Genomic DNA, 17,028 nt, shown 5'->3' with positions numbered 1-17,028 from the left:
CAGTCTTTCTGCCCTCTAATGGAGAAGCATCAGTTCAGTTCAGTTCATTTCAGTTCAGTCGCTCAGTCGTGTCTGACTCTTTGCGACCCCATGAATTGCAGCACGCCAGGCCTCCCTGTCCATCACCAACTCCCAGAGTTCACTCAAACTCACATCCATCGAGTCGGTGATGCCATCCAGCCATCTCATCCTCTGTCATCCCCTTCTCCTCCTGCCCCCAATCCCTCCCAGCATCAGAGTCTTTTCCAATGAGTCAGCTCTTCCCATCAGGTGGCCAAAGTACTGGAGTTTAAGCTTTAGCATCATTCCTTCCAAAGATCACCCACTACTGATCTCCTTTAGAATGGACTGGTTGGATCTCCTTGCAGTCTAAGGGACGCTCAAGAGTCTTCTCCAACACCACCATGCAAAAGCATCAGTTCTTCGGTGCTCAGCTTTCTTCACAGTCCAACCCTCACATCCATACATGACTACTGGAAAAACCATAGCCTTGACTAGACGGATCTTTGTTGGCAAAGTAATGTCTCTGCTTTTGAATATGCTATCTAGGTTGGTCGTAACTTTCCTTCCAAGGATTAAGCGTCTTTTAATTTCATGGCTGCAATCACCATCGGCAGTGATTTTGGAGCCCCCTGAAATAAAGTCTGACACTGTTTCCCCTGTTTCCCCATCTATTTCCATGAAGTGATGGGACCAGATGCCATGATCTTAGTTTTTTGAATGTTGAGCTGAAGCTTCCTGATGGGAGAGACTGACTGAGGGGGAAACTGTATCTTGTTCTGATGGGTGGGGTCATGCTCAGTAAATCTTTAATCCAATTTTCTTTGAAGGGTGGCGCTGTGTTCCCTCCCTGTTATTTGACCTGAGGCCAAATTATGGTGGAGGTAATGAAGATAATGGGGACTTTCTTCAAAAGGTCCCATTCAAGCACTCCTTGGTCTATGCTAAAAGCATCAAATTGATGCTTTTGAACTGTTGTCTTGGAGAAGACTCTTGAGAATGCCTTGGACAGCAAGGAGCTTCAACCAGTTAATCCTAAAGGAAATCAGTTCTGACTATTCATTGTTAGGACTGATGCTGAAGCTGAAGCTCTTTTGGCCATCTGATGTGAAGTACTGACTCCTTTGAAAAAACCTTGGTGCTGGGAAGGATTGAAGGCAGGAGGAGAAGTGGACAACAAAAGATGAGATGGTTGGATGGCATCACCAACTCGATGGACTTGAGTTTAAGGAAGCTCCAGGAGTTTTTGATGGACAGGGAAGTTTGGAATGCTGCAGTCCATGGGGTTGCAAAGAGTAGGACATGACTGAGTGACTGAACTGAACTGGGCTATGTTTCTCTTTCAGAAGTTGTGCCCTGCCACTTTCCCTCCTGTTATAAGATCACATATATTGTAAGAGACATGATTGGGAGAGAATCTTAGTCTTCTGTGTCCTAGGCAGTTTCTTTCCATGACATGCTTCTAACATAGACTTAAATTGCTTTTTAGTAAATCTAGTAAGTGTTTTTAAAGCAACTTAATAAATACCAGATTTGAAAATAAATCACCATTTAATATCAGAATAATTGTTATAATTTCACCTTTCCCTTGTATCCCTTTTAAGCCCAGGGGAAATAGTCAATTACCTATGGATAAAAGGGAGGGAAAGTGTGTAAATTGAAATTCCAAACACAGTTTCTGCCCAAGTTCTGCCATTATCAAAGGATCTCGTTTCTGTAGTTTGCCTTTTTGGACCTTGATTTGCCCTTTTGTAAAATCAAAAACTTGGATCATATCACCCTCACAGTCACATCCAACTCCATTATTCCCTTATTCTAAAATCACTAAGGCCCAAAGCACAGTTACAGAAAAAGACTGACACAAATAAAAAGAGTAGGAGAACTATTAAAGAAAACTGAGAGGGAGGGAGTGGGAATCCTGGGACATTGGCTTATTGCCTGTCTCTCTAATCTTCTTGGGATATCACATAAACCTTGGGAAGGGCCCTGTGGTGGTTATACTGTCTACTCTCATCAACTCAGTAAATCCGCTGGCAGATGAATGAATGGGTTCATTTAAAAAATGATGTCAAATTACTTGGCATCTGTTGATAGATAAGCAAAGCACTGCTCACTAAAATTAAAAGAATGATTTGCTTGATGTTAAATAGATAAGATACCTGATAGTTAAACATTTTAAATTTAAAATTTGTTTTTGAAGTGTGCTCTTGGCCTCAGTTTACCTCAGTTTGCATATGTTTAATTTTTTGCCTTCTGTATTATTTCATCTGATAATGAAATTTACATTTTCTGACCAATAGTTTTATACAGATTCCAGTTATAGGACAGTTTTTTATTTATTTTTTTAAATCTATGTCATTGTGCCGGGAAGTGAGAGAAAAGACAAACATCTGACCATATCTATATAATAGATTCTTGGAATTTAGTGGACTGTATTTAACCTTGATCCTACATATCTGTAGTCTCAATCCTTTCTACATTTGAGCTCCAGCTTCTTATTTGTAAAATAAATTCAATAAAAGCATTATCTGATGACTGTATTTCATAAGCTTAACCAGTATACCAAACAAAAGCAGCTTATTTTAAAATATAATCAAAAGTAAAGTTCATAAAAATAACTATAAGAAGATATAATTTCTTTTCTGATCAAAACATAGCTATATTTTGCATTAGAATAATGCATAGTAAATTTGTTTTCCTAAGTTGAAATAATGTTCAACTGTATTAATTGTGGGGGCTTCGTGTTGACTCAGATAGTAAAGAATCTGTCTGCAATGCAGGAGACCCAGGTTCAGTGACTGGGTCAGGAAGATCCCCTGAAGGGAATAGCTACACACACCAGTATTCTTGCCTGGAGAATTCCATGGATAGGAGTCAAACGGCTATAGTCCATGGGGTTTCAAAGTTGGAGGCTTTTTTTTTTTTTTTTTAATCTAGGACAGAGTAACTGTAAAATATGTGTGAAACATTCAATTTCTATATCTATTTTTCTTATTCCATTACAGAGTAGGATTGAGATGGTTAATGGAGTATTGATGATCCACAACGTGAATCAATCGGATGCTGGAATGTATCAGTGTTTGGCTGAAAATAAATACGGAACAATTTATGCAAGTGCTGAACTGAAGATTTTAGGTATGCATTTTATAACTAAATAAATAGGAAAGAAGTGTGGCTTCTTTTCATGCTCTAATTCTTACTATACTGAAGGTTTATGATGTGATTGTAAAAATCTATTTTATCTTTTAAAAATAAATAATATGCCTTGCTGATATGTACTTTTTAAATTTGGGGAGATAAGGTTATATGGCATACAGTTTGTCCCATAACTTTTATTTTCTTTAATTTTAGTTTTAATCATAACAGATTTACACAATATATCTTTCCTATGGCTTTAAAAAATCACATAAGAAAAGTATGGTAACTTTCAAGGAAACTTGTCATAAGGGTAGAGGATCAGAATATAGGTTATCAACATCGCAGTGCTTAATATTTTCCCAAGCTGCTCCTACCTACCAGTAGGCATGGGGCTCCTGCAAGGCAGGACTCCCAAGAAAGCATTCTCTGTTAAAGGGATGTTATCACCTTAAAAGGTTAATGAGAGCCCTCCTAAAGCCAGGCACAGTAAGCTCATAGGGTTATATCTGGAATATAACCAGAACACAAGCACTACTTCACACTTTACTACAAGAAAAATTCAATCCAGGGAAATAGACTACCAGATTGAGTCTCTTTAGGTCACTGGACTTGATTTTCCTTTTTCTCACTCTCAAGATTTTATAAATTTTGGTTCTGGAATAGGAGAGAGACTTAGATGATCTTAATACACCATTTCTCAAAAGTGGGCAAAAGCCTGAGTGTGCTTTGTACTTCCCACTGACCCAAAGCACAACATTAACAGAAACACCCAAGCTCTTGGAATCTGAAAATGCGCCTTTCATATATCAGTTAAATATAATATGCCATAAATCAACTTGAATTATGAATGTTTACATTTGAAATTTCTTCATACTATAACAAATCCATCCAATGTTGATACAGGAGTCCATGTTTCAGTGTATTACACCCTAACCAATCAAAAAGTATTTGCTTTCTTGTTAACTCATACACTTGTATTTCTGAATTAAAAAAAACTGCTTCAGAACTCACCTAATCAATGGTTTATCCAGAAACACTCTCAAATGGGTCCCTTTCTTATTCAAAAATATATTTTCAAAATTACCTTTAATAAGGTATATCCCCAGTAGGCAACAAAATATGTTATCTTTCTATAAATTTCTAAACTTTTCTTTCAATTTCTTAACTCATTTCAGTTGGTACCTTTTTCTGTTTGTGATGCATAGATATCTTTTAATGTTATGTGCTATGCTAAAACATTAGATATCTTTTAATGTTATGTGTTATGTGCTAGTATAACTATGTTATACTTCTATGTAGTGAACATAAAACACAAATGAAATATTCATAAGTTGTCAGACTGGCATAAATAAATGTCTAAGATACAATAAACTCGTACAGATATTTTCCAGTTTCTCTTTTAGATATAAAAGTGTCTCTTTTTTGTTTGTTTGTTTCACATACTCTTTTTTTTATTTTATTTTTAAACTTTACATAATTGTATTAGTTTTGCCAAATATCAAAATGAATCCATCACAGGTATACATGTGCTCCCCATCCTGAACCATCCTCCCTCCTTCCTCCCCATACCATCCCTCTGGGTCATCCCAGTGCACTAGGCCCAAGCATCTAGTATCATGCATAGTTCAGCATTTTAGGAATCAGTGAACTAAAATGGACTGGAATGAGTGAATTTAACTCAGATGACCATTATATCTAATACTTTGGGTAAGAATCCCTTAGAAGAAATAGAGTAGCCATCATAGTCAACAAGAGTCTGAAGTGCAGTACTTGGATGCAATCTGAAAAATGACAGAATCATCTCTTTTCATTTCCAAGGCAAACCATTCAATATCACAGTAATCCAAGTCTATGCCCCAACCACTAATGCTGAAGAAGCTGAACGGTTCGGTGAAGAACTACAAGACCTTCTAGAACAAACACCCCAAAAAGATATCCGTTTCATTATAGGGGACTGAAATGCAAAAGTAGAAAGTCGACAAATACCTGGAATAACCGGCAAATTTGACCTTGAAGTACAGATGAAGCAGGGCAAAGGCTAACAGCGTTTTGCCAAGAGAATGCACTGGTCATAGCAAATACCCTCTTCCAACAACACAAGAGAAGATTCTACACATGGTCATCACCAGAAGGTCAATACCAAAATAATATTGATTATATTCTTTGCAGCCAAGGATGTAGAAGCTCTATACAGTCAGCAAAAAATGAGGCTGAAAGCTGACTGTGGGTGAGATTATGAACTCCTTATTGCCAAATTCAGACTTAAATTGAAGAAAGTAGGGAAAACCACTAGACCATTCAGGTATGACCTAAATCAAATCCCTTATGACTATACAGTGGAAGTGACAAATAGATTCAAGGGATTAGATCTGATAAAGTGCTTAAAGAACCATGGAGGGAATTCATCACATTGTACAGGAGACAGGAATCAAGACCATCCCCAAGAAAAAGAAATGCAAAATGGCAAAATGGTCGACTGAGGAAGCCTTACAAATAGCTGAGAAAAGAAGAGAAGCTAAAGGTAAAGGAGAAAAGGAAAGATACATGCATTTGAACACAAAGTCCTGAAGAATAGCAAGGAAAGATAAGAAAGCCTTCCTCAGTGATAAATGCAAAGAAAAAGAGGAAAACAATAGAATGGGAAAAGACTAGAGATCTCAAGAAAAGCAGAGATACCAAGGGAATATTTCATGCAAAGATGGGCACAATTAAGGACAGAGAAACTATACAAAAAGATCTTCAGAAACCATATAATCACAATGGTGTGATCACTCACCTAGAGCCAGACATCCTGAAATGAAAAGTCAAGTGGGCCTTAGGAGGCATCACTATGAACAAAGCTAGTGGACATGATGGAATTACAGGTGAGCTATTTCAAATCCTAAAAGACGATGCTGTGAAAGTGCTGCACTCAATATGTCACCAAATTTGGAAAACTCAGCAGTGACCACAGGACTGGAAAAGGTCAGTTTTCATTCCAATCCCAAAGAAAGGCAATGCCAAAGAATGCTCAAGCTACCACACAATTGCACTCATCTCACACACTAGTAAAGTAATGCTCAAAATTCTCCAAGCCAGGCTTCAGCAATACGTGAACCGTGAACTTCCAGATATTCAAGCTGGGCTTAAAAAGGCCGGGGAACCAGAGATCAAACTGTCAACGTCTTTTGGATCATGGAAAAACACCAGAGTTCCAGAAAAACACCTACTTCTTCTTTATTGACTATGGCAAAGCCTTTGACTTTTGGATCACAACAAACTATGGAAAATTCTTAAAGAGATGGGAATAACTGCACCCCCTACCTGACTCCTGGGAAATCTGTATTCAGGTCAAGAAGCAACAGTTAGAACTGGACATGGAACAGCAGACTGGTTCCAAATCGGGAAAGGAGTATGTCAAGGCTGTATATTGTTGCCCTGCTTAATTAACTTATATGCAGAGTACATCATGCAAAGTGCTGGGCTGGATGAAGCACAAGCTGGAATCAAGTTTGCTGGGAGAAATATCAATAACTTCAGATATGCAGATGACACCACCCTTATGGCAGAAAATGAAGAAGAACTAAAGAGCCTCTTGATGAAAGTGAAAGAGGAGAGTGAAAAAGTTGGCTTAGAAGTCAACACTCAGAAAACTAAAATCATGACATCTGGTCCCATCGCTTCATGGGAAATAGATGAGGAAACAGTGGAAACAGTAAGACTTTGAGTGCAGCCATGAAATTAAAAGGCATTTGCTCCTTGGAAGAAAAGCTATGACCAAGCTAGACAGCATATTAAAAAGCAGGGACATTCTTTTGCCAACAAAGGTCCATCTAGTCAAAGCTATGGTTTTTTCCAGTAGTCATGTATGAGTGTGAGAGTTGGAATACAAAGACAGCTGAGCACCAAAGAACAGATGCTTTTGAACTGTGATGTTGGAGAAGACTCTTGACAGCCTCTTGGACTACAAGGAGATCCAACCAGTCCATCCTAAAGGAAATCAGTCCTGAATGTTCATTGGAAGGACTGATGATGAAGATGAAACTCCAATACTTTGGCCATCTGATGGGAAGAACTGACTCATTGAAAAGACCTTGATTCTGGGAAAGATTGAAGGCAGGAGGAGAAGGGGATGACAGAGGATGAGATGGTTGAATGGCATCTCTGACAGGCTTGACATGAGTTTGAGTAGGCTCCAGGATTTGGTGGTGCAGCAAGCCTTGCATGCTGCAGTCCATGGGGTAACAAATAGTTGGATATGACTGAGCGACTGATCTGCACTGAACTTTAGTTCATCATTCTTAACCACAGTTACCTACTGGAATGTCTTGGGAAGTTTAAATGAAAACTATTAATAAAAATCTAGTAATACAAATAAATATTAATGAATGTTCAGGCCTAGGTGAATAATTGCAACCAATGAGTTGAAATTTGAATTATTCAATTTCTTAAAAATGTATTTCTTAAACCTCTACATTTAGTTTTGTACATTATTTAAATGCACTTCTCAGGTGGCCCCATGCTAAAGAAGCTGCCTGCCAATGCAGGAGGTGCAGGAGATCCCAGTTCCGTGCCTGGGTCAGGAAGACCCCTGAAGTAGAAAATGGTCACCTGCTCCGGTATTCTTGCCTGGAAAATTATGTGTGGCAATGATCTGAAATGACTGAGAATCTGAACACACACACACATACACATTATTAAATAAAATATGCGTCGAGATTAGAAACAGCTGACACAGGATTGCCTTCTCCACAGATAGCCTCCATTTTTCCAAAGGAAGGCCCAAACAGACCCATGTTCAACCCCTTCACCTTTTGCCCAAGGGGATCATTAAGCTTTCACAATTAAAGTTTAATTATAATTAAAGCATCTCATCCTTTGAAACAACTTTTGTCTGTGGACTTCCCTGGTGGCTCAGATGGTAAAGTGTCTGCCTACAATGCAGGAGACACAGGTTCAGTAGGCCCCACAATTGTAAGAACCTGCTAAAGGAAAGGACAGCCAGTAAGATATCTATTAAGTAATAATTAAATTAAATTTCAAATTAGTGCCTTTTATATGTGTAGGTATCCTATGATTTTATTAAAAATGCATTCCAAAGATAAAATTGCCTAAACTCAGTGAATCATCCATTAGAAATTACTGTCATTGCTTCTGATAGAATTAACCTTTTCTTTTTTATAGCTTCAGCTCCCACTTTTGCACTGAATCAACTGAAGAAAACAATAATTATTCCCAAAGACCAAGAAGTCATCATAGAGTGCAAACCTCAAGGATCTCCAAAACCAACTATCTCTTGGAAGAAGGGAGACAAAGCAGTTAGAGAAAATAAAAGGTTAGAAGTCTATTTCATAATTTAAACTTTTAATATCAGACTTTTCTGAAGTTGCAGATGATACAGACAAAATATATGAGTCTTAACATAATGGTGAGACATATTTCATGAAATGACTGAGCTATGGTTTTGTCTTCATAATCATTAAAAAAAGATCAAGTGATCTATAAAGGAAAAAGTTCTATCTCAAAATGGCCATATTTCTTTGTTTTTGTGGTATTTCAGCACCAACTGGGAATTTCACCAGATTATGAAGAAAGCAAACACTTTCATTCAGTTAGTTAATTCTTCATTTTGGGTCTCTACGTGTAAGGACCCAGAAGTTATCTATGATAATTTTTAGATGATGAGTTTTCATTTCAATGTTAGTATTAAAAATAATATAAACATATTCTTAGTTAATTTTTCATTTTGGGTCTCCAAGTTTGAGGACCGAGAAGTTATCTATGATAATTTTTAGATGATGGGTTCTCATTTCAATGTTAGTATTAAAAATAATATAAACATATTCTTGATATCCTGAGTAATCCTTTTATGACAGAATACTGCCAAGCAAAATTTGGGTCTAAATTTTCATTTTTGCTTTAATTATGTTTATGAAAAATACTATAGAATTATGTCAGTTGCTACATGCAAATGAGGAATGTACAGAGAACTGTCTACCATATAAAGGTCTGTCATTGATACATAAAGCCAAAGCAGAGCATAGGACTACAAATGGGGGGAAATGATGAGAGCATCACATAGTTGCACAACAGTCCATGTACGACAAATTTAAAAGTCCCATGCGTTACCAATCATTATCATCTGGTGTTGCAAATGGTGGTTTGATAAAATATTATCCTCTATTATGTTAAAATAATGTTGCATATTGTTTAAGGTTATGTTTTTTATTGGATTTATAAAAATAAGGAGTTTATGTTTTGATTTATGTTTCAGTCTCAGTAAACATATAGCTAAAATAATTTAAGTCAGCATTAGAGTCCATTAAACAATTCCTTAAGTAATTTTGGAATATTTTGACATATTTGAAAAATATCTTTGGAATGTACACTTTTCCCATTGAAGTCTGAGAAATATTATTTTAAGTTGCATGTCTCTAATGAAATAATTTATGAATGATTGGATTATGATCAGTCCCAAGGATCTATGCTGCCTAGAATTGATATGGATTATCGTGAACATTGGGTTTCCCAGGTAGCACCAGTGGTAAGGAATCCATCTGCAATGCAAGAGATGTGGGTTTGATCCCTGGGTCGGGAAGATCCCCTGGAATACAGCATGGCAGCCCTCTCAAATATTCTTGCCTGGAGAATCCCACGGACAGAGGAGCCTGGTGGGCTATGGTCCATAGGGTCACAAAGAGTTGGATATGATTGAAGTGACTTATCTCGCACATAATGGATATTTTGTTAAAAAAAAAAATACTCTTTCTTAGTGCAAGTGAGATTGGGGAGTGAATTACAAGCTGTAAGTTTAGTGTTGCATTTGGTTGAACTGTATATGGTTGAAGTGAATTTTTAATGATTATTGCTCAGAAATATGAAAAAAACAAAGAAACAAAAAAACAAAGAAACAAAAACCTCACACAAACCTTTCATTATAATAGAAGAAAATGAATTTATAGTATCCTAGTAAGAACATATACTTTACATTGCTTAGTTAGCATTTTTTGAATATATTAAATTTTCTCATAATATCATCAATATATATATGCCATATTAGTATAAGCCATTCCATTTGAAATGCATTACTTTGTTTTATGTTTGAAAATGACATGTGAGCCTTGTCTTATTTATTTCAGTTCACCATAGAATGTCCCTCATCAACTATTTGTAGACATCACATTGAGTTTAATAAGCCTAGTGCTATCACTTTTGTCAAAGCAAAAGTACTGAAAGAGGAATGGGATTATGAATTTCTATTACAAAAATATGAGTGTAATAAACTTTTTATTTTACAGAAGTCAAAATTCATAGTTATGAACCATTTTTCTTGCTCCCTTTTCTATTTACTGCTAACTCCTTGGTTAACAATGAAATACAATGGCATCAAACTAAGATCACTCACATTTTCATATTTCAATACCTCTGGTCAAAATGCTATTTAGCAATAATATTGAAAGGTGTTTTTATTTAAGTAAAAGTAAGATTTGGACACAATTACTTAGTATTTTATTACCCTGAACTATATGTTTAAATCTGTAAATTGGTTTAATTTAATAACAAATATCAAATATAATAGGTGCATCTTTATTCTTAAAAATTGTCAGGCACACTTGTAAAATATAATTTTTAGTGATATATAACTTACTAACATTTTCGGCAGTGTCAAGTTTCACTAAGAATACAATCTAGTTGAATATAAAAAATAAATGTTCAAATATTAAAATAAGAGGCTAAGATTTAAATAACAGTAGAAAGAATTCCACAAAGCATTATAAGAATACACATAGATAGTGGACAATTGTACATTCTAAAAATATGAGCTCAAAACAAAAGTTTAAATGTATATATTTTATATACTTTAGAAGAGTATCTCAATTACATATGACAACTTGTTTTCTTACATATATTTTAGATCATTTGTATCTGTTAAAAGCACTTCAGCCATTTGTAAGTAGAAAGGGAGTGTTTTGCAAAAAGTTTTCAGTTTTGTCTCAGATTCAAAGGATTTGCTAACAAACTAAGTCACACATTATATACAAATGAATAATACCACTATTTATTAGAGAACTACCTAGCTTACTTTCTTTACTAACATTAAAAGAAAAGAGAAACAGCAAAGGAGAGCAATAATACATACCTCACCAAATTGGATTTGCTCCCATCCAGACTTAAATAGCATTGGGAAGTCTCATGTCACAGCACATACTGAGTCCCAATTGGGCAAATGTCCCAGGCCGTACATCCACTCTGTGGGTGAGTCTCTTAAAATTGTAGTTTAGGGTTTATAATCCCTCATTCATCAACCTGTGAGAAAATTGAAGCTCTGCTTTCATGTTAATGGTGTTTGTTTTGCCATGTAAAACTTGGAATGTTGTTAAGATGCAGGGCTTGTTTGGCCAGGCCCCCTCCAGGGGCTCAACAACTCCAAGATTCCTTACCTGTCTTATCTATGGTGCTGCAAGTCTTGCACTCACACCAGGCAGTCTGGGCACTCACAGTTAGGTCAGGTCCAGTCAGGTTAGAAGCAAGGTCAGAGGCCTGTTCTGCATTGTCTCTTAAGCCTAAAAAGACTATTTAATTTCCCTAAAAGGGAGATGTTAGAAAACTGTTAATACTTTGAAAATGTAGGGTCATATGTATTTCACATTGGGGCACAGGTTCAAATTATTGTTTATTTTGTTATAAATATGTTCAGCATTCATGTAATCTGCATCAAGTATGTCCTTCACTCATCCAAACTATAATTAGAAAAAAAAATGTTAAATGAATAGCCTGACCTTCATTCACAATTTTCAGAGTTATTTGGGGTCTTTCCAAAATAGGATTAAAACAGCAAATGGCAATTTCCTATATGGAGACATAAACACTAGTATTACATTGGGAAAATGGTATTAAAATAATAATATATCTTAAGAGGAGCATTAGGTATGAGAAACATATCACTTTCAAAGCATAAAATTGTGTCCAGAGCAATAATCTAAAAATGAAATAAAAGATTTCAATTGCAGAAAAAAAATTGTCACCAAATCAGCTGAAAATATGTCAGAAACTCAAAATGGTGAATTTGAATCAGCATTAATTTCAATGTAATTCTGAACTGTAAATCTATAACAACTTGCAGTTAATAAGTCATTTATTTTATCAATAGAGTGTCAATTTATTACCTTACCCTCTTCTGCCACATTTTGATGGGTATGTCGGGGCGCATTGTAATTTCCTCAGTTCTGTCTTACTGCAGCAAAGATTTGAAATGGTGGGCTCGTGTTACAGCTTGGTTACAGCTCAATTTTATTCTGAAAATAAAGGGCAGTACACCCTGGAGGCATGAGGGCAGGCCGACCCCAAAGGAAAGACCTCAGTCCCTCTTGACTTCCTCCTTTTATATGTTTGTTTCCTCCTCCCCTTGAGCCTACCCTATGCAAATTGGGCTAGCCAAGAAGGCTGCATGTTTGTTTCACCTGAATTTCTCACTCCAGTCCATGGATTTTCTTTTGTTCCACTTTCGTGGACTTTTTCCTTTGTCTTTTAGGCACTGCCATTTTGGACTCCTTTTTCCTATTCTAACTACCTAACAGAATGTTCCCAAATTCAGTTTCATTTTGTTTGGGGAAGGATTCTTCAAAACACAAACTTTCTTAAATTTATCTGTTTTGCTAAAGAAATACATAAATCATTATCCTAAAGTTTAAAGGGCTTCCTGGGTGGCTCAGCAGTAAATAATCTGCCTGTAATGCAGGGGTCATAGGAGACAGGGGTTCAATACCTGGGTTGGGAAGATCTCCTGGAGGAGGACATTTCAACCCACTTCAGTATTCTTGCCTGGAGAACCTCCAAGGACAGAGGAGCCTAGTAGGCTACATTCCATAGAGTCACAGAGAGACTGACAGGACTGAAGATACTTTAGCATGCACACATGCATGCAAATTTTAAATGTAATAAAGAATAACTAGGACACAACATGAATTTTAGAAGAAATGTGATTAACAAATAAGTTGCCTGATTATACATACAAAATATTTCATTCATTTGGCCCTAAGTGGTAAAACTAAAATATGTAAGAAAATGGATTATGTCAGAGTTTGTGAGTTGTTTATAGTCATTTGTTTTTTTATAAGAATGAATTGTCTATACCAGGATATAATCGGTATGAACTGCTGCTCAAACAGTAAATCATATTATTACTAATAATGATGATGATTGCTTTTAAGTCCATAGCATTTATAATTTACAGAGAAGTTTATCATTGTGGGTAACAGTAGAACCCAGTGTGTAAAGCGGGAAGATGATGAGTTTTCAACAGGTTACTTAATTTTCTTACTGATAAAATTAGGATCTAAAAGAATAAGAGTAACTGTTAGGTACTGAGAAATAAATGAAATTTTGTGTGTAAAATACATTGGCTGGTATATGGCATTCAGTAAGTGCTCAATAAATGTTACCGTGTTGATAAATCTGTTGCTGCTGATGTGGACAGTGGTGGTGGTGGTGGTGATGGTGTCATTTGAACTTTTGAGTCTTTGGATACTGGTCTTAATTTTTCTTATCAGTAGTTCTGAAAAACTTTAACACTTTCCTATCCTTTCTCCAATAATTAGGGGAAACATGCCTAAATTAAGTTATTATCTGGCATTTAAAAAGCCTTTAGTGCCTTCCATATGATAAATTTGCTAATCTATGTTAGCATTCTTTATCCATCAGACTCCAAACCTACACTTCTTGGCATTTTTTCATGGTGTGGCCGTTCTTACCAACCTTACCTATTCTTGGTTCAATATTATTAGGATAGTTTTTGAACTAGCGGGCTCAATAGTTACCTGTTCTGTGATCAGTATCATAGGCCATGTTAATATACATGTAATGAATATACATAGAGAGTAATGGAAATAGAGAGGAAGATTTTTAAACTATATTTGGGTATTTTTTTTTTCTTTTATGGAATCTCCAGGTTTTGTCCCATTGCTTTAAAAAATCACCAGCACATGTCCACTTAAGTTCCTTTATCGATCATGTCCATTTTCATACTGAAACTAATTTGTTCCAGGAATACTAAGACATGAAACAGTCCATAGGGATTTTCTCCTCTAGTGTACTTTCATTCAGAATCTTCTGCTCATCAAACGCATATTAGATTTTCACTTCAGCTCATTATTTCCATTACTTGGCCATTAACTTCTGTTAAAATATAATCACCCAGAGGCACTCCAGCAGTGCACAAATATTAAGCCTTCATTATTCCATGTTCATTTTCTGTATTTTTTGTGGGCAAAGACAATCTTGGCTGAAATGAAGAATACATTGCTTTTGCAAATGCACAGGTTTTTTGTTTATTCTCCATCTGCATATATTAAAACTGTTATTGAAACCCATAAAATATGTCATATATGTTTTTAAAATTGTTCACAATTATTGTAATAAGTACCAATTTTCATTTCTAGACCAAGGAGGGTGGGTACCAGTTATGGAGAAAATGGACTATAATTCAGATGGGTGCTAAGGAAACCCTGTATCCCAAAATATAAAAAGTATCCTATGGAGGGGTAGTATTATAGTGTATTTTTTTTTTCTTTTATGGGACTATAATCTAAGTAAAGACTTGCTGAAAATCCTTTGTAATAATCCCCTCCTCACCAAAGGAGCTTCAGAACAGCGAAGTTTCCAACTCAGTCATTTAACACGCACAGAAAATTGCACTTGAAGTGCCCATTAGTTGACTTCTGGTGGGAATTCATGTTGTGTTTATTAGGCAACAATGATCAGGCTCACATACTGACTCACAGACATATGGAAAAATATATTCTTAGCATAAGCCCTAAAGGACATTGTTACTGAGGGGAAAACAAAGTCTTCTTTTGTTTTCTCAGGAAGAAAAGGAATTCATGGGTATAATTAGGACCTTGTTTCTGTCCCTCTGTTTCCATCTACATGCTGTGTCTGCTAATGAACAAGCTGTTTTGTTGTTTCCTCTGTGACAATGTCTTTTACATATTAAGAACATAAAACAATATAGACCCTGGGTATCTTGTTTTCTTTTTTTTTTTTTTCTTCCAGAGTCTAAGAAATTGTAAACGAGAGAAAATGAGCATTCATATATCAAGAATATACTGGGACGACCCAGAGGGATGGTATGGGGAGGGAGGAGGGAGGAGGGTTCAGGATGGGGAACACATGTATACCTGTGGTGGATTCATTTTGATATTTGGCAAAACTAATACAATTATGTAAAGTTTAAAAATAAAATAAAATTAAATCCTCAAAAAAAAAAAAAAAGAAAGAATATATTAGTTGACTTCCTTTGTAAATTGAAATCTATACTTTCAAAGGAAATAAAATAATCTTAGGGAAGTGAGGGTTGATAGCTACTTTCATAAGATGTAATACTTGTGAATTGTTTACAATATACAATGTGTTATCTGCCACTCATGGATGGGGATGCTATTCCAGAGGTCCACTGAACTGAAGGGGGTTAGGAGGAAATGGCCTTATACTCCTTATGGTGGGGTTAGGATGCTGACTTCCTGGTCTTAAAAACTAACTGCATGAGGGTCTGCCTGATTAACCTTCTCTTTAAAATCTTAGCAAAACACAAAAGAGGAAAAAAAGCAAAGTCATAGGGCCATTGGAAATTAAGCAATGTACAGGAACACATTTTTGGCCTCTAGGAAGAATCAGGTAAAAATAGGCTCAATTAAGAAATGATCAAAAGACTGTTCAATCCTAGACCTTTGAAACTACAACTAAATCAAGATATGAAGGGAACAAGGATTCTTCTGCTACCTTCTACTTTATGCCCATACATATTAAATTCAGAAATTCGGCCTCATTACAAATTGACTTGAATCCTTCTAATATACAGAAGCTACTCTTTAAGGTGGCAAGAAGTTTCTCTCCCTACTCCCTCCCATCAACACCAATCCAGGATAAGTTTGGGGATCATGAATCCATCAAGGGGCTGGGAAATGACATAAATTTTAAGATTTGAAGTTTTTCATAAATGAACAATTTTAGTAAATAATGTTATAAAGGAAAAATAATGAAATCCATGGATTCTTGAAATTAGAAACAATAAAGCAGTCAGCTTTTTCCAGGAATCAGTTTACCTGAAAATTGAAATATCATAAGGAAGAGAGAGCAGGAATCAACAAACATCTTCCCGCTATCCAAATGACTTGTATTAGAGCTCTCAGTTCAGTTCAATTCAGTTCAGTCGCTCAGTCGTGTCCGACTCTGTGACCCCATGAATCGCAGCATGCCAGGCCTCCCTGTCCATCACCAACTTCTGGAGTTCACTCAGACTCATGTCCATTGAGCCAGTGATGCCATCCAGCCATCACATCCTCTGTCGTTCCTTTCTCCTGCCCCCAATCCCTCCCAGCATCAGAGTCTTTTCCAATGAGTCAACTCTTCGCATGAGGTGGCCAAAGTACTGGAGTTTCAGCTTTAGCATCATTCCTTCCAAAGAAATCCCAGGGCTGATCTCCTTCAGAATGGACTGGTTGGATCTCCTTGCAGTCCAAGGGACTCTCAAGAGTCTTCTCCAACACCACAGTTCAAAAGCATCAATTTTTAGGCGCTCAGCCTTCTTCACAGTCCAACTCTCACATCCATACATGACCACTGGAAAAACCATAGCCTTGACTAGACAAACCTTTGTTGGCAAAGTAATGTCTCTGCTTTTGAATATGCTATCTAGGTTGGTCATAACTTTCCTTCCAAAGAGGAAGCGTCTTTTAATTTCATGGCTGCAGTCACCATCTGCAGTGATTTTGGAGCCCAGAAAAATAAAGTCTGACACTGTTTCCACTGTTTCCCCATCTATTTCCCATGCACTGATGGGACAAGATGCCATGATCTTAGTTTTCTGAATGTTAAGCTTTAAGCCAACTGTTTCACTTTCCACTTTCACTTTCA

The 17,028-nt window shown here is 36.3% G+C and overlaps 1 protein-coding gene across 2 annotated transcripts in view; it reads left to right on the top strand.

Moving 5' to 3' along the window:
• The window catches only part of CNTN5 (contactin 5), a 1,681,138-nt gene that overhangs the window by 1,344,514 nt on the left and 319,596 nt on the right, over nucleotides 1-17,028 (top strand). For both annotated transcript variants that reach the window (XM_070803337.1, XM_070803338.1), the window contains exons 12-13: nucleotides 3,006-3,135; nucleotides 8,302-8,452. In XM_070803337.1, the coding sequence (XP_070659438.1) occupies nucleotides 3,006-3,135; nucleotides 8,302-8,452 (281 nt within the window). The remainder of the gene's footprint in view (nucleotides 1-3,005; nucleotides 3,136-8,301; nucleotides 8,453-17,028) is intronic.

This window comes from Bos indicus, chromosome 15 (genome assembly GCF_029378745.1).
Source record: "Bos indicus isolate NIAB-ARS_2022 breed Sahiwal x Tharparkar chromosome 15, NIAB-ARS_B.indTharparkar_mat_pri_1.0, whole genome shotgun sequence".
Taxonomy (NCBI): Eukaryota; Metazoa; Chordata; class Mammalia; order Artiodactyla; family Bovidae; genus Bos; species Bos indicus.
The sequence above is the reverse complement of the archived record's forward strand: the minus strand, read 5'-3'. Positions and strand labels throughout refer to the sequence as shown.